The sequence below is a fragment of the Miscanthus floridulus genome, chromosome 1, assembly GCF_019320115.1.
Source record: "Miscanthus floridulus cultivar M001 chromosome 1, ASM1932011v1, whole genome shotgun sequence".
Lineage (NCBI taxonomy): Eukaryota > Viridiplantae > Streptophyta > Magnoliopsida > Poales > Poaceae > Miscanthus > Miscanthus floridulus.
This window is the reverse complement of record NC_089580.1, coordinates 50,347,307-50,366,097: the sequence shown is the minus strand read 5'-3', so window position 1 is coordinate 50,366,097 and position 18,791 is coordinate 50,347,307. Positions and strand designations below refer to the sequence as shown.

General features: G+C 43.1%; 1 protein-coding gene and 1 long non-coding RNA gene across 2 annotated transcripts; one reads left to right on the top strand and one right to left on the bottom strand.

Moving 5' to 3' along the window:
• Positions 1 to 4,191: 4,191 nt before the first annotated feature.
• Positions 4,192 to 5,232, bottom strand: LOC136517370 (agamous-like MADS-box protein AGL80). The gene has a single exon (XM_066510957.1). It carries the CDS (start codon positions 5,230 to 5,232, stop codon positions 4,303 to 4,305), a length of 930 nt encoding a protein of 309 aa, XP_066367054.1. The 3' UTR covers positions 4,192 to 4,302.
• A 12,390-nt stretch (positions 5,233 to 17,622) lies between these two features.
• On the top strand, positions 17,623 to 18,791 carry LOC136483317 (uncharacterized). Its single transcript, XR_010765408.1, has 3 exons — positions 17,623 to 17,826; positions 17,937 to 18,177; positions 18,660 to 18,791. It is a non-coding gene; the product is annotated as an uncharacterized lncRNA (long non-coding RNA).

Genomic DNA, 18,791 nt, shown 5'->3' with positions numbered 1-18,791 from the left:
TATAAGATCCAGACTCAAAATAGGCTGCATACCACTTTGCACATATGGTGAGTTGTTGGCCACACGAAATGTTGTAAAAGAGACTTGGTTTCTAACAAGGAGTCCAACTACGACTTTGAGAAGAGCCCAACTACGACTTTGATGATGGTTTGGTTGAGTGACGGGTCTCTACCCTACTATGCTCAAGGTTGCCAATGGAGGGCGCCGCTTGGTTTGCTTGTGGTTCTTTTGCTATCATGCATGATTTGGTTCATGTAGACTACGCAATCTAAGATTTATGATAGGTAGTTGAGACTGTTTGACTATAATGAGACTCGGATGCAATATTGGATGTGATAGCCAACATATCTTGAGTCTATGGATTTCCTTCGCAAAATTCCTGATCCATTGTAGTCAGTATTAGAGCAATACATAACCCTAGTATGTGGCCCTAGAATTAAATGTTAGTTCCGAGCCTACTAAATACATACCTACTTCTTTTTGTACCCTGTAGATATCTGTCATAACCTAGAATATCTAATTATGGTATGTAGCAGGAAATATAAATTAATTCAACATTTTTCGCATAGTTTTAAAATTTATCCAGCATCGGTACAGCTATCATGAATATTAACTGTAAGAAATAATTGTTTTCTAAACTAAAATAAATAAATCATGAATGATATGTATGTATATGTTGTATTCATGCCATTGCATATTATATTTTCGAGTGTCCAGTTTTATTTTTTTTTATTTTTACTGTTCTCAATTTTCTGTTAAGAAAAAAAGGGACTTCAACTCATAGTTCTTTTTTTTATTTCTTCAACTCATAGTTCTATAGTGCTTTCAGCCTGCTTCCTATCTTTTTCCTAGGTCAAGCCCACGGACTGCCACTTCCTCCTGTACTAGTTGAGTTGTGGCCCATAACACCAGTCCACAGTACACCAGCAGCGTACCACCAGCGCCTCCCTTTCCTTTTGGTTTTGACCGAAGCCCATTTACAAGGCAACAGCAGCTAAAGCCAACCTCGCCGTCTTTTCTTTTGTACGCCACTGCCCACATGTGGGTGATCAAGGCAAAGATATATATTTTTGTTAATCACTGATAATAATGATGCTAACTCCAACGATGAACGTGGAAGCATACAAGAGTAGAACGTCGTAGCTTCAAAACCATACATGAGAACGGCACCTAATAAGGCACGATCTTTTTTATAACAACCGATTACACGCATGTCCGACATGTATCTATCGGATGAAGAATAGAAACGCTATTCTCCGCTTCTTCCGCATCGACTAGCCAGCATATACAACTACTACAAAAATGATTTATAGCAACACCTTTTTTTTTTAGGGGCGGCTCTATATTGAGTCGTCCTACAAATAGTGCACAAACGAACCGTCCCTGTATATTAGTCGCCCCTACAAATAACCTGATTTGTAAGGGTGGCTTTATAGCCGCCTCTACAAATTGGATTTGTAGTACCTCCTAAATTAAAAAATCATATTTTTTAGTCTAGATTTATGAATTTTTGAAAATAGATTTGTAGGAGCGGCTCTGTATCCAGCTACCCCTATAAATAGTTAGCCGCCCCTACAAATCTAATTTATAGGAGGATTGGCTAACTGTCTCTACAAATCGGCGATTTGTAGCAACGCCATGTGTAGGAGTGGTTGGCAAAACCGCTCCTACCAACCATAACCAAACACCCCTAAAAATCGGGCCTGTACAAACGTACATATGGCAGAAAAATATATATAGCATTATAGTAGATCCATTACCACCGATTACAACAAGTGTCGGTCCACAATCATGTACATGTTCGACGACTTACATCTATAACACACACACACACACACACACACACATATATATATATATATATATATATATATATATATATATATATATATATATATATATATATATATATATATATATATATATATATATATATATATATAGAACTACTATCCTATAGCTGGCTGCAGAATAACTTATTCTGTAGCCACTTTGAGTTACGATAATTACTATGTTAATTTACGAGATTTACAGTAACTCCTTACTAAGTGGTTTACTATAACGTTATGGTAAATATTCCCATGTGTTATAGTAACCCAACTATCGTAAATATGTATTGACATTATGGTAAATTAGTATATAAAATTATGGTAAATAGAGGTGGCTACAGAATAACTTATTTTGTAGCCGGCTGCTGAATAGCCTCTCCCTATATATATATATATATATATATATATATATATATATATATATAAAATAAAGACAGGAGCACGGTCGTCGTGCGTTACTGGTGTGGAAACTACTTTTTTTTGCAGAGCTCCTTTAAAAATCGGAGCTGCAGAGGAGCTCTGCGAAATAGACCTAAGATGAGTGCCCGTTTAGTTTCCAAAATTTTGCAAAATTTTTCAAGATTCTCCGTTACATTGAATCTTTGGACGCATGCATGAAGCATTAAATATAAATAAAAAATAAAACTAATTATACAGTTTAGACGAAATTCACGAGACGAATCTTTTAAGTCTAATTAGACTATGATTAGATACTAATTGTTAAATAACAACGAAAGTGATACAGTACCATTTTTTAAAAAAATTCATCAACTAAACGAGGCCCGAAGCAAAATCCAAGTCCACGGAAGAAAACAAACGACAAGCCACGAAGAATAGTACTACAGGAGGCTTGGAATTCCACCTCATCTTTTTCTTGGAAGCTCAGTAGTCATACACTCGTACTACGTACTACGGAGTACGACCTACTACCTACTACTAGCACACGGACAGTGTACCTAGCGCACGTTGCAAAACTGTGGGGCACTGCATCAACTGTCTTGGATGGTCGCACCGAAATCCCCGATCTGAGTCACGGGTGACCATAACATCGATCTAAGGCTTCCCTAAGATGAAGCAAAATCGAAGTAGAGCACCACGGGAATCGCCATCAGCTTACAGGACAATCTAGCTAGCAGGTCATCAACGTGTTTTGGTCTGTTAGTAACGCGCGTTTGCCACTGAGACTACCTATTTATGCTCCCGCTTAGCTCGTTGGGGCAAACAACAAACACACATACAGAGACAGACAGACAGACAGACAGAGAGATGGAGGCGACGGCCGTGAGCTTGGCCCCCGCCGGCCCCCTCACACCAGTTTTTTTTGGCACTGTTTATCTTCTATACCTCTGGGCCTGTTCGGTTGGCTGATTCGTATCGTTGCTGGTTCGTAAAGAAGTACTGCTGGCTAGTTTGTGTGAGAGAAAAATACTATTCCGGCTGAAAATTTACGATCGTTTACGACAAGCCACAGCCAAACGAACAGGCTGCTAGCCGACCGTCACCCACGGCCCTGCCGCAGTGCAGTAGGGTCTCACCGCCGGAGCTCGGCGAGACTTTACCGCGCCCGTGGCGGCTTCCCTCTTCCCCTCCCCGCCACTTCCCGCCACCGCCTCCATCTTCTTCAACTTCGACGAGCTCGGCCGCCGCCATCTTCTCCAACTCCGGCGAGATTCCCGTGCCCCAACTTGGCCTGGCCGCCGCTACCACCGCCAGGGCCCATAAACCGCCCGGCCCGCCTGCCTCCCCCTGGCCGGCTCCTTCTATAGCCGCCGAAGTTTGAGAAGAAAGAGGGAGAGAGGCTCGCCGGAACCCTAGCCACCACCGCCGCTATCGTCTTTGTCTCCTGTGGGCACAGATCAAGGAGGAGGAGGAGGAGTCCGCCTGCCTTGTTGGCGCCGGCACCACCGGAACCCTAGCCGCTGCACCAGAGCTGGTGAAGAAGACGGCAGACGCGGTCGCAGGCGCAGGTTGAGCGCAGGCAGAAAAATCGATTGCTGGAAGGGAGCAAAGCACTCTGTTGCTATTTAGCAATTCTGAAAAATAGAAACAATGTTCTCGAGCGTAGGCTAGCTAGCCTGCCACCTGCTGTATGTCTGGCAGAAAAATATAGCATATATTACATGTATTGATGATATATGATGTTTACAAAGAGTGACAATTCATGAACAATCCCTTTTTGTTCCAACACCATAACAGTAACAGAGCAACCACACAAAATAAAATAGCTTAATTAATATTAATAACCATGTATGTCGCATGACAAGTACAATACTTAGGACGACTCGACGAACCATACATATAGAAATAGAAATGAACCATATATAGGAGTGGATGGAGTAGTATATAGGCGGTACGGGACACAAACTGCAGGAGACGATACGATACGATACGATAGAGATGCATGCATGCATGCATGCGACGACGGGGACGATGCGATGGTGCGGACTGTGGCGGACGGAGCGCCTCGGCCTCCTTACATCGGAGGAGGAAAATGAGAAGGGCCAGCAGCATCAGGCCACCCAAATCCGGCGCCAAAATTGCCCAGATGAGGCGGCAGCATGTCTGCCGCCGCAGCGCTGGTGCTGGTGCCGCCGGCGCCGGCGGAGCCTCCGAAGCTCCCGCGCCCACCACCGAAGCCGCTGTAGACGAGCGCGCCGAGGTCCCCTCCGGCCCTGGCCACTTCCATCAGCCAGCTGGCCTGCGGGTGCGGGTGCGGCTGCGGGTGCGGGTTCGGATTTGGCGGCGCCTGATGATGAACAACGCCGTCCGTCTGCCCGGCGGGGCCGCCGCCGATGCTGTAGGGCACCAGCGTCTGCAGACTCACCTGAGGCGGCATCTGCAGCTGCAGGGTCGGCGGGGGGACGACGACGTTGTCCTGCTGCTGACCCTGCGGCTGCTTCCCAGCGCCAGCGGCGGCGGCCTGGACCTGGTGGTGGCGCTCGAGGGTTTCCTTGACGCCGACGAGGAGGTTCTCCACCATCCAGCCGAGCCCCGCGATGTCCTCGACCGAGAGGCCCGCGAGGCCCGGGCGGCGGCCCACGATGGCGTCGTGCAGGAGGAGCGTGACCTCGCGCTCGTGGTTCTCGCGCCGCGCCTTGTGGAGCTGCTCCTTTAGCTTGTCGATGCGCTGCTTCAGGAACCCCTCCATGTCCATCATCTTTTTGCATTGGTCCAGCTCAGGCATCGCCCTGAACCGGGCCAGCACCTCGGCCGCCTTCGCCACGTCGGGCCACACCTCCGGCTGGGTCTCCCCTTCGCCGTACACGACGACGCAGGCGTCCACGTCGCACAGCGTCGCCAGCTCGCTCGCCTTCTTCATCAGGCCCTTCCGCCGCTTCTTGAAGGTGGCGCGCCGGGTCGCGTCGTTGGCGATCCACTGCAGGGTCACCTTCTTGCGAGCCATGGCACCCTAGCTAGCCCTAGCCTAGCCTGCAAATCAAATCAAAGGGGAAATGGCTGCTGCTGTGACTGCATGCAAGGTTTTGGAAGGAAAGGGGGGGACGGAGATGGTCATTTTATAGCCGTCCCGTCCGTGTGGATCGAAGGAAAGGATACAGATTGGAACCATCAATCCACCATTGCCATGATATGGAAACAAATTATGCGTTAAGATTTGCAGGATCGTAGGAATTAGCGCGTCCATGCTGGTTCATTCAAATGCACCAACCAAGTAGCTGGCTAAGCGTATCTTCCCACCCTTAATTTTGTCCATCTAGAAATGGCCATCTCATCTGCTGCTAGCCGGATGATGATCACATCAATATCAATAGAATAGAAAACATTAATGACCTATGTCTTTACGCCAACTTGGGATTGATTTTGAAGATTTCGCCTGGGATCTGATCGGAATACCATCGTTATTAACACGGAAACGTACATGCATATGGTTTCAAAGTTAAGGCCGTTTTCATTTGTGTCGCTCTTATCTTAGAACACATTTTCATTCCTTGTTGCACTTCTCGATCGATCATTATGTTAATAATTCCTAGGCATGTGATAATTTTATCTCACGGTCAGAAATATGATATATACGATGGCCAAATCGATAACTGAAAAGAAAAACAAGTCCCGCCCAAAGACTCGATACTTGTATATGAGTAGTAGTTGCATTGTTGTGTCTCTAGTGATGCAATTTTGTCCCAAATTAAAACAGCGTGATTCATTGCTAGCCCTGGTCATCCTTCAAGAAATCACTGTATGGCGTTATTATAAGTATTTATTAATTGACAGGTTTGGACGATCGATGGATGCCAGTGCCAGGATATATGTACGCCAGTGCCAACGCTTTAGGGTCTGCCTGGTTGGTGGCTGAAAAAAAACTTGCCTGGTCCAGACATGCATCCCAGACGTCCATTTTTGGATGCCTGGGTCAGGATGTGTTGCCTGGCAGGCAATTGCTTGCCAGGCCTCCAACCAAACATGCCCAAATGAAGCTTTTTTGCCATAACATATATATATTTTCTCCGTTCCAAATTGAAGGACGTTTTGACATTTTTAGATACATTAGGTTTACTATGTTTTTAGACATAGCGTATATCTAAGTACATATAGAAAACTATGTATCTACAAAAGCCAAAATGTCTTGTAACTTGGAACTGAGAGAATATTTGTCAATTTTTGTAACTGTCATCCATTCCAAATTTTCATGGTAATGTACAGAATAAGAGAAACTTCAAGGATCCATAATGGCATAAAAGTTAATCTTTTTTTGTTCATCGTTATTCTGTACTATAATAATGTTGTCCCTATTCAGGTATGTTGTGAACTTGTTTTGTTTATCTTAAATCCGTCTCAAAATGTATCTAGATACTTCTGAGCAGCCCTTTGAATAAAAAAGGGAGAAAGAAATATATCAGTTATTATGATTATCTGGTAAATGAAGAAATGGACATTGCCCTATAACTTAAATTACTTGATCTTATTGATAATTAGTTTTGTGTGGGTTTGCTCTGATGTGTGGTTTGGTGAGTGTTTTTTAGTCCTGTAGAAACACTATGCTAGAACTGCAGATTAGAGATGCGTGTAAGCCATCATCAGAGACGCTGAAAAACATGCCACTTATATTATGCCTCTGATGTGTACACATCAGCAACATGTAAAAACGTGTCATTATGACCCTTCATCAGAGATGTGTTTTGGCTAAATGCATCTTTGATGAAGGGTTACCAGAGACTCTTATAACCAATACGTGTCTTTGATTAGGGTATCATCAGATACGCAAGACGTGTTTTGGCTATAAGAGCCTTTGGTGACACTTTACAAAAAGAAAAAGAAAAAGAAAAATCTCTACCATGGTCCGATCCTATATCCTATATAGATAATAGATCAGGTGTATTTCATCCATTTTAGCAATCAAATTGTTTACAAACTTTAGATACAGCTTATGCTACAAAATATCTACTTAAAGAGATAACAATACTTAGGAAATTGAAAAGAACATACTTTGTTTAGAAAATCAAATTAAATATTTCATTATTGTTTATCTCATGCTTGGACTTGGCCATGTAATTTGAATTATATTTGGATACACTCTTACAAGCTTATACAATGTTTGGGAGGGGGTAGATAGGGATACGGAGGGATAGACATAGGCAAGGGAGGGAAATGCATATATGTTGCTTGTTTTACATTTCCATATTTCTGAAGAGGATATGATGGATTTATTGACTTACTCAAACAAGTATATGAGCAATCCATTGGTGCTATTTGCCATATGGAATTAGGCAATGAAACATATTTATTATTGAAACAAACATTTCATTACATGATTACATTATTTTGGTAAAGATAATGAACTATCTGAATGTTCCTGAATTTTTTACATTGTTACACACCATCATGCTCTCACACCGATTGCGTCTACGAATAGGCTAGCCAAGATCCAGACAACTCTGGCTCCATCGAGGTTCATACCATCCACTCTTCCATTCTTCTTCTTAATTTGCTAGACCTAATAAGATCTCTAATTCTCATTTTTTATGTTCCAAAAAATCATCTTATGATGGAAAAACACCATGAGATGCTCATTTCTCTACTTGTCTAGGTCAAACCACAACTATGAAAACGATTTCTAGGGACGAAAGAAATGATTTCCAAGGGCGGTTTTAAAAAACGAACACTATTAAGCCATCAATTGTAAAGATGTGGCATTTGTAGGGGCGGCCTTCCAACCGGTTGTCTTAAGCCAACCACCTCTGAATTTTTTTTGAAGGGGCAATTGGCTTAAGGTAACCGCTTCTAGAAATGAATTTCTAGATGCGATAAGCTCACTACTACAAAAATGATTTCAATAGACTTGGGATCTGATTTACATAGGTAGAAATATTGATTACTACCTCTAGAATCATCTAGAGGACAATTGAGCAAAGTTTGTGGCTAAAAATCAATTAACAAAGATGGGCTTCTTAAGAGGATTGCCTTTGAAAATAAGGCCACACTTTCAGTGGTGGCCCTCTTATGAGGCCCGTCTCTATGTAAATAAGGCACATGCCCAATAGAAAAGCCTAAAAGGATAACTTCACTCTCTCCCCCTCACTTCAGTCTCACCCCTCACCCCGCTCTTTCCTAGTTAGGCTCTCATATCCCATGCACTACCCCATCAACTCACCCTCCCACACATAGGCTTCTCAAATCCAGTGCTTTATTTGTCGCCCCATGTTGCTCCTCTCCTTCGAGTGGCTCCAATAGTGGGTGTGTGGCCTCCTTCGACCTCGTGGGCTTGTGACCTCTTCCGACCTTGAGCCATTAGGATCCACAAGCTATTGATCGGGTTCCTTAGGTACACATGCCATTAGGATCTGCGAGCGACTTTGGATGCATGGCTCAAGTAGAGACCTCCTAACCTCGAGTTGCATTGTAAGGATCTATGGATATTCTTCCTCCTTCAACCTCGTGCCACCAGGATCCATGAGTGGCTGGGATGCACGGTTCTAGCAGCCGGAGGAGAGCACTAGCTCCTACAACTTGATGCAGCCTCCTCTCTTCCTCACTTATCTCTCCCCCCTCTCTCTCTCTCTCTCTCTCTCTCTCTCTCTCTCTCTCTCTCTCTCTCTCTCTCACGATGCACAAAACACAAGATAACATGGCAACTATTTCTAATGAGTGGATTAAAAACATTCACAAAGGACCTGCCTAATTAAACAACAAACATAAGAGACAATGTTGGTAACAAACAATTAACTAAAGAATCATACGAGCCTACTCCATGCAAGTAAGGGGAATGGAAAAATCAGCTCATAAATTAGTATCAAAATGCTAACCTACAATTAATTACAATATATACTATATATAATTTTACAGAAATCATTGATAAAATCCTTATTTATTACAATTTCTTTTTCACTGTTCAAAAAAATACCTCTCTCTCCACGCATGGCTAGATCTTCATCTAGATCTAGGAATATCCACGTTTATGGAGAACCTCCGATAAATCCTATAAGAAGCAAGGAATCATGACAAAATAACTAGAGAATCATGTGGGCCTAGTTCATGCAAGTGAATTGGGAAAAGATTTTGCATAAAATTAATCGTCATAATGCATCTCTGTAACACTCTAAAATTTGTCTCTTTTGGAAAATAGGTTTAAATGATTTAATTCTGTATTTTGTGCTCATGAAATGTAGAAATAAATAAATAAATAAATAAATTTCTTATGAATTTAAAATTTATCATAAAGTAGCAACATGTATGTGCATTCATGCCGCTACATATTTATTTTTGTAATGATTGGTCTTGATTCAAAGTTCAAATGAATTCAAAATCTATTTGAAAGTGATTTTGGAAATCTATTTGGAAAAAAGGGAAAATCCTTCTCACTCCATCCTCCTCTCTCATTTCGGCCTGTTTGGCCCAGCTCCTTCGGCCCGCTGGCCTTCTCCTCCGCGCCAACCGCCAGCCCGGCCGCGCGCCCCGGCCGCTCGGCCCAGCAAGACCCGCCGGCCCAACTACGCGCCAGCAACCGCCGTGCCTTCCCCGTGCTCAGCCGCTGCCAGCCCGACCCCACCTGTCGGCGCCATCCTCCACCTCCCGCACGTCCCGCGTCGCCCGCGCCCCGGCCTCTACAAAACGAAGCCGACCCCCCGCGCGCACCCTGCTGCCTCCCCGCCTCTTCTTCGCATTCGCCGAGCGCAGCAGAGGCCACAACAGCCGCAGCCGAAGGTCACTGGGATCCGCCGTCCTCTCCTCCGTGCGGACAGCCGTCCCCGAGCCACGTTTGTCCCCGATTGAAGTCGTGGTGAGCTTCTCCTTGTTTCCCTCTCTCTAGGTGCCTTCAATTTGACGAACCGTGGCCTCTAGGGCCTTAGCCGCGTGCGCCTGTGTGCTCTCGCCGCCGGCCATGGCCGCCACCTCGCCAGCCACGTCCTTCGGCCTCCGCATAGGCCTGGACGAGATCCCCTGTTTCCCCTCTAACCCCCGGTGCCCTCGGTTGGGAAAACCGTGGACCGTAGGCCAGTAACCGAGCTCGCCGACGTGTTTCTCGTCGCCGGCAATGGAGCGCCGCCGCGGCTGCTACTGTGCCCGGCCGAAATCCTTCTCTCTCCCTCCCCAGGTCTAATCCGAGCCCTCCATCCATGATCCGACGGCCGAGAACGTCCTGTACCCCTTCGCGTGGCAGTTTTGCTAAAGAGACCCTGGACTTTTCTAAGTCCTAACCCGCAGTCCAAGGCGTAGTTTCCCAAATATGCATTTTCGTTTGGAAAACGTAAACTTCACGGCTTAAGTCAAAAATACGTTTTCAGTATTTACAGAAATGCCATTTGAACTGTTTCGCTTATAAAATTGTCGTTTTAGCTCTGAATTGATCCATTCAAATCGCGTTAGCTTCGTAATTTCATAAGTTACATGTTGGAACTACTGTTAGTCAAGTTTGGAACTTTTTAATTTCATGATTAGATTTAATTAAATATATGGCTATAGGAAAATCCGTTTAAATCATAACTTTCACATTTTAGCTTCGTTTTTCGTGAACTTCGCGTTGACGTGATCGTAGCGAGACGTAGATTATCTTTACAAACATTTTATCTTGATTTCAATACTGTTGGTGTATTGTTCTAATGATAGAAATGTTTGCTTTGCATGAATGCTTTTGGAATGTTGTATGTTGTCGTGTTGGTCGCGTTCAGACAGTGAGGAAAACGTTGGGGACCAAGAACTCTTCGACGACCAGCAGGACCAGCACGAGTTTGTGAACCAAGGCAAGTATAGCATGGGCCTACCTTGATGTCCTATTTCACTTTAATCAATTACTCATTTGCATGTGTCTAATTTTGATACCCGTAAGGACAACCTAGTGATTGTTTATCCTGTGCCTTGTCTCCTATGGGTTAAATGCATATGGGTAAATTGCTAGTGCTCTAACTGAACTTGATATACATGATGATGAATGATACTATGGAACTAAGAGTTTAACATGATTTATAACAACTGTTCCATAGGGCGAAGGTGCAAATGACCTTTGTTCATGTTGCTCCCAGCTCTCCATAAGGACTTATCTGTCGGCAAAAGCTGGGATTGACAGTGCAACCAGGAGAGTCATATGGCTCTGACTTTAGCTCAGTAATAGGATCTTTTCTAGCTAGTTAGAGGTTACCATTTTGACGCAAATGGGGCTTACCACGTTGGGTATAGGGCTGCCTTTGTTTCTATGAGTATAGCCGCGATGGATATGTGCCATAGGAAAGGGGGTTCCTACATCTGCCTGCCAAGGAAACCTAGCGGCCCTAACTTGTTAGGGAAACCTATGAAATGGCTTCATAGTGTACCCTGCCCGCTCACCTTGGTAGTGACATGGGAGTAATTAACCCGGGCATATGGGGATCACGACTCGCGGTGAATGTGCACCACCTCTGCAGAGGGTAACAAACTGTTATAACAGCCGTGCTCATGGTTACGAGCGTCCCAGAAAACTCATAGAATAATTGGATACTTGTCGATGATCATTTATGATGGTATATGATGGATATATGATACACTTGACTCTGATAATTGTTCATATGGGTTTAAAAGGGAGCTTAAGTATAACTTGATAATACCTGTGAATAAAAGCTTGACCTACTAAAAATGCTAACTGCAGTAAACCAGTGTCAACCTTTTAAGCTTCATAACCCCATGTTAGCTTGTTAAGTATGGGATGTACTTACACTTGTTTATTTTCTTTATCTGGATAAAAATCCCGGATGGGTAACAGATGACAACGGGTATGAGGAATTCCCGGAGGATTTTTAGGCCTATGGTCAACCTGTTGACCTTCCCTATGATGAAGCCCACGAGAGTTTAATATTTTTTTATTTTCCGCTGTGTGATGTAAGACTAAGTTGTATTATGGATATGATGTAAGGGACACCGTGATGATACTTTTTATGATTTGTCGACTTGTGTGTGTGACTGTTTCCTGGGCACACATGAGTATTGCGCATTCAATTTTATCCTTAAAATTGGGTGTGACAATCTCTCCATATGGAACCCCTAATTAAGCAAGATATTTATGAGCAAACTTCATAAAGACATTAAGGATGGCATAATATTACCTCCTAAAGCCAACTCCTTCAAAGGTTCAAATGACAATACCTCCACCTCTATTTTGTTTTTGTTTGCCTCCAAGTGAGATCAAGAATATCTAGGAGGAAGAAAGGCTTTATAGGGCAATGGTTCTAGCCTATCTAAAGGTGGTTTTCTATATGAATCACCCCTGAAACTATGGGATGTGATTGTAAAAATCATATGCCTATTAGTGAAGTCTATATGCATTGTGCTTATACAATTGGTGGTATGATCTATCCTCAGTTTAGTTTTGGACATGGGTGTTTAAGTGATTATCTTGCATGTGTCCCATCTGAATCTTCAATGTCACCACGTGTCTGGACATCCACCCACCCATAGAAGACAACGATGGTCATAATTAAATTTTAACGCTACAAGATAGGCTACAAAACCTGATGTGGAGCATTTTTAGGTGCTTCTATCACCATGACACTATCGACTATATATATGGTGGGTGTCGATGATATTGACCCCCAAGTATCATCATGGAGGACATATCTGGTCCCCTAAACATAGGGTAGGGCACCAGGCCAACAACTTAGAGTCCTACAATACAACTACACGTGGTATCTCCACCGACATGCTACACAAGGTATAGGCATACACCTACCCTGGTCAGTTGGGATCCTTATTGTAATAATACTAGGAAACAAATCCTAGTAAGAAAGGAAACTAACTTGTAACCCTAATACCCTTGGACTATATAAGGAGGAAAGGGGTCCCTAGAATGGGGCATCCCAACAAACATCCTGTATAGCCTCAAGCAACATCCCACCTTAGACATTTTATCATATCTCGCATACGGCGAACAAGCAATAGAACTACAAAAACATGGCATAGGGTATTATCTCCTCAAGAAGGCCCCAACCTATCTAAACTTTGTGTTCCCATGTGCTACCATCTAGTTTCTCCTATCGTACAACACCCAAACACATTGCTTGTGAAAAAAAGACCAATAGTGGGAAAAGACAATAACAATGGCGATAAGAGGTAAATACGAATACTCCTAAAGATGACTATATTGCTTAGAGAATCATTAATATTTACCATGTCTTGTGATTTAAAATGGCAAATGATTGGTACAACCTCAAGACAGCTACTATAAGTCAATATATAACAAATCAATTTATATTGAAATAGTGATGCCATTGCTATATCAGTTTTGGTTAATTGAATGTTTTCTTCTTTTAATTCATCAACATTTTCCCCTTGCATTTGTATTAAGAAGGGAAGAGCAAAGTTGGATTATAGTCCTAATGAATGGTTCATAGTAGCTAAAATCGGTGTTCATATATTTGACCTCTGAAGTGGGTGTCTGTTAAATAAGAGGATGAATGTTTTTACTGAGATGAAAAATAGTTTTTAAAAGAAAAACATGGTTTGTTTCTTGATTATTACTTTATTAGAATCAAATTGAAATATTATATCCATTGTTTTGCATGGAATTGCCACATGTAGGGAATGTGAGTTCCTTGCCATCATCTAAATACGTGACCCAAAAAGGGCAAGGGGTGAATAGGGTTGCTAAAAACTTGTGTAACATAAGGCTCAAACTGGATGCTACACTAAATAAACATAGACAAGAAAATTAACAAGATGTTCATTTAGAGTTTATCTAATTTTTCTACTTACCTACCAAAAAACACTTTACAACATATATAGACAATCTTATTAGCTATCCTAGGCTGCTCTAGAAAAGACAAAAGTACACAAACGCACAAGTGTGGCAAGTAAAGATCAAGAGAGGAAGACAAACTCCCAAGATTAGACATGGCAATGTGTCGGGGTTATAACCTCGGGGTGTCTCAAGGCACCGATTAGTTAGCAGGCCGAGCGACCCATGACACATCCGCTAGCGAAGGCCCGAACGACCGAGGCCCAGCTAAGCCCAGCGAACCAGGCCAGACGCCAAGGCCAGGGTCAGTCATGACACCTTCCTTCTACCTTCGCCACACGACGAACAGAAGACTCGCGACCTCTTCACCATCCCGACCCTCGGGAGGAACGGGAAGAGGTCAAGCCCAGCCAAGCATACCTGCCCTGACAAGGATAAGCATGCCGCACTGACGCCACAAGGACCAAGGGGACAACAGTCACCTTGGTCCAGTCAGATGCCATCCCTGCACCACACAACTCTGACAAGACAACGCCACCCAAGGCTGTGACGATAGGTACGATAACCATAGGCCAGATACGGCCCGACAAGATGCATGAACAATCCTACCCACTATGGGATGGGATCCACGACAAGGGCCCTGACTTAGACGCCAACCAGACTGGCGGGAGCCATGACCCCAACGATCGGGATCGTGGCCCTCAGCTTTACATGCCAGCCAGATGATCGACAACCTGGGGGCAACTACCAACTCCCGTATGATGCCCTAGAAAACTAGGAGACGATGATGAAGACCACGGCGGAGACCACGTCGCACAGGACGGCTGGCGAACCACTACCGTGCCTATAGTGCCGCCACGGCCAGCACAATGGCACCACATCACACCATGTCGCGATGTGGCCACAAGACCATGACGACAACCACGCCTAGACGTACTCCATAAGACAGCGTAGCTTGCAAGCCAAGTTAGCTAAGACCACCCTCAAGCTCACGACCCTTCGGTCGGGAGAACCTACTGCTTTGTACAAGCCCTTGCCCTGAACTCTATATAAGGGCAGTCAGGGCACCCGTCTTAGGGATCCTTCTCTCATTCACTCATTCTTACACCGTAGAAGGGCACCTAAAGCTTCCCTTCGGGCAGTCCGTCTTCTAGCTCTAGGTCTCCTACCTCTTCCACCATTCTTGCACCCCCTATTGTAAGAACTTTAGAGCATTCAAGCGAGGAACATGCACTCGATCATCTTTGAGACTGGACATAGGGCTCCAGCCTAAACCAGTATAAATCCTTGTGTCTTTTGGATGCTACCATCATCTTCATAGAGCAGCGCGATAATCATATAAATTTACTAGTCCGATTTACAAAACACCAACACAATGTATCTTGTGGTATAAGTAGGCAAAGGGATACCTCTAGTCGATGTTGGATATCCACGTACAAAGGATGCACACCCGCTCACATTGTCTTCCCATGGTCACAGTCTTAAACTCACCATCAATGCACAAGCCACCAAGGCATGCCATTCGCCTCGTGACTCTTCTGGTCACCTTGGAGCTGTCCACTATGAAGCTTTTCAACCAAGGGGGAGAGTCCTCATCCCCTGTACAAGTTGTCAAAGCCGCTCCACACCAAATCAGAGGATCATCAATGTTGGCAGTGAGCCACAAAGGCCCAAGGTTCTGACAACCAAATTCATAAGAGACCAACTCAACTCTCTATCAACTAAGGCCTAAACATTAGCTAACCTCACTCTAAATTTTTCATATAACCTTAATCTCACTTGGATGAAAACTTAATGCTCTGATGTGGGTTGGAATTCTTTTCAAGTGTGTCTAGAGTCTATTCTAGTGTCCAACAACCTCAAATGATTGGATAGATAAGTATATAGTCATATTGGAAAAAATAATCATTATTGTACACATTGTACAGTGCAATAACAAGATTGGAAAATAACAAGCATTGTTTCGTCCTATCTTCACATTTTTAGTATGGTCATCATTCCCTATTTTGGCCATAACTCTTTGACATAAACTCTAATTTTGATGATTTTATACTTGGTGCAAATATATTAAATTATTTACAAGATTTTGCAAAGAAAAAATATCTCCAATTTGAACCAACATACAACTGATAAAGGGCATTGAACTGCACTATGTTCAAAAAATTTCAATGAGTGTACTCCATATTTTGGCCATAATTCCATGCTCCAAACTCCTACTTTGATGATATTATGATCCATGGAAATATTATGAAAGTATCTACAAGATTATATAAAAATACCTACAATTTGAACCACCAAACAATTGAAAAAGGGTACCAAACCATATGGTGTTCATAAAATTTCAGGCCAAGAAATATAGCCTTAGGATTGGTTGTCCGATGATTTTCTAGTGATCACATTTGTTTCACCACTGGATCATCCAGTCCAAAGTATTGTTTCCATCCCTGGAATGACACCAATTTGCCATCACTAACTTTGTCAAATACATTCAAAATCTTGACCATAGCACTGTCTGGAATGACACCAATTTGCCATCACTAACATTTGTCCATGGTCATTTCGAGGACACAGATTGGATTTACTGGGAAAATACATCCTCGTTCATCAAAGCAAATCGCTTCATGTTGGTGCCATAAATTACTCCACAAAACGGATCAAAGCCATTTCTCTGAAGAATATATATGACACATAAAGAGGTAAGGACTTTCCACTAAGCATGATATACATAGATTTGGCATTCCTCAAACTTTAACTACAGACAAAGGATATCATGTATTTCTAAAGAAGTACATGAGTTTGTTGAGTCTTATACATCTAGTTGCTCAATTCATCTCCATATTAGGTCAAGTCAATTATAGCAATAAAATTTTCATTAAACTCATTAAGTAGATGATAGAAGATAACCATAGGAGATGGATGGGATTTTGTTAGAGGATTTATAGGCTCGTCGTATCTAGACATGCATTGTGCTACTGAAGTTACTCTTTTGGAGCTTGTTTATGGTTAAGACTCAAGATGGTGTTTTAGCTATTGAGGTGATTCTGGACACTTATAGCTTGGACAAGCAAAATAATTTATCAAGTTTATCATGATTTAATGATGGATAATATTGATAAGTTCATCGACACACAATTAAGAGCATTGGAGAGGATTGAAAAGGACAAATCTTAAGTTGACAGGACTTACAATAAGAAGGTGAAAGAAAAAACATTCCAGGTGAATAATCTAGTTCGGAGGTCAATTCTATCTCTTGGATTAAAAAAACACTCCCTCCATTCTAAATTGTAAGGCATTCTAGCTTTTCTTTGTACATGGCTTTTGCTATAGTACACCTAGATATTTATGAATGTTATATCTAGATGTATAGTAAAAGCTATGTATCAACTTACAGTTTGAAATAGAGGGAGTAATAAGTTTGTTAAGTGGTTTTAAGTTGGGGAGGACTCAAGGTAATCAAGGATATTATTAAAAATATTTATATGGTTGAGACGCTACAAGATGAGCGATTGCCTAGGGCTCTGAATATAAATTATTATAGTGGTGGGCTTAAAAAATATGAGACATATGTTGGCAATCAAAATTGATAGTACATGTTTGTCAAGCAAATTGGGCAGACTGCTTTAGTGAATCCGTGTAGAATGTCAAAATTCATGCGGAATTTGGGTATGTAAACGATCTCCAAACCGGGGCACTGGACCTCCTCAGTCAGTCTCTCTAAGGAGATTCAGTCGTCATTTGCGGGCGTCCAGCGGCTACAGCCCGTGCGGCGGCGGCGGCTTTTCTCGCTCCAATAGCCTGCCGCCGCCCGCCGGCCACGATGCTGTGCTTCGATCTGAGATTTTGGTAACGCGGTTCGTTGATGCAGTCTAGGAACAGTAGATTGAAACCCATGTCGTTGTTCCTAATATGATCAATTTGTTTATCCCTAATCTTATTCTCCTCGTGGCATGCAGATCGGGAGATGGTTGATTCCAACATCTTGTTATCTCACTTCCGCAGATCGGTTCATTGATTGCGAGATCAGCGAAGCGGGAATGTGTGCTGCGCACCTGGGAGATGGAGGCCGCAGCCGCACACAGGGATTCGGCATTCAGCGTCGACGCCGTGACGTAAGCTTCCGAGGTCCTGCACCTCTGCTGCAACTCCGCCGGGCCAGACACGCCGGACTCTCCTCGTCGCCTCCTCCTCATCCAGGTAGCCCCTACATCCACTTCCCCATCGTCCACGCTGCTTGGTGCCCCATCGGTAAAAGTGCGCTTGCTGATAAGACATAGCTGAAAATACTATTGGTTAATTTATTATGAAAAAAATATTATTCATTAGCTATAAAAGTACGAGCGAACAGGGCGAAGGTCAAGATCGATCCGTGTCTACATGTGCTGCTTGCTTCCCATCGGACGCGTCACTGAAGGCTAGCACATCGGTGGATTCAAAGCTGCTTTTATTGCCTTTTCCTTCCTCTCCCTCCTACCTAGATCTGATGCCTTGGTTTCATTTTTACAGGCTGAAGTACCACGTACATGATACTCTTTTTATGTTCAGGAATCAGGATCACTTGATCCTTATTTTTCAGATCGATCGGAGTATCACTTGATACAGCAGCGATACTAACGACTAGAGTATCACTTAGATACTTTTTCAATATAATATCACTTCATCTAGATTTTTTTTTTCAGATTGGAGTACGTATCACTTGATACTGGATTGGCGACTTCTAGAAGCATCCACTTCTACAATCTAGGTCTATTAGTGGCTCTTGCTTTGTACTAAAATTAATCACGAGGATATATGTAAGGATGAAAACGGAA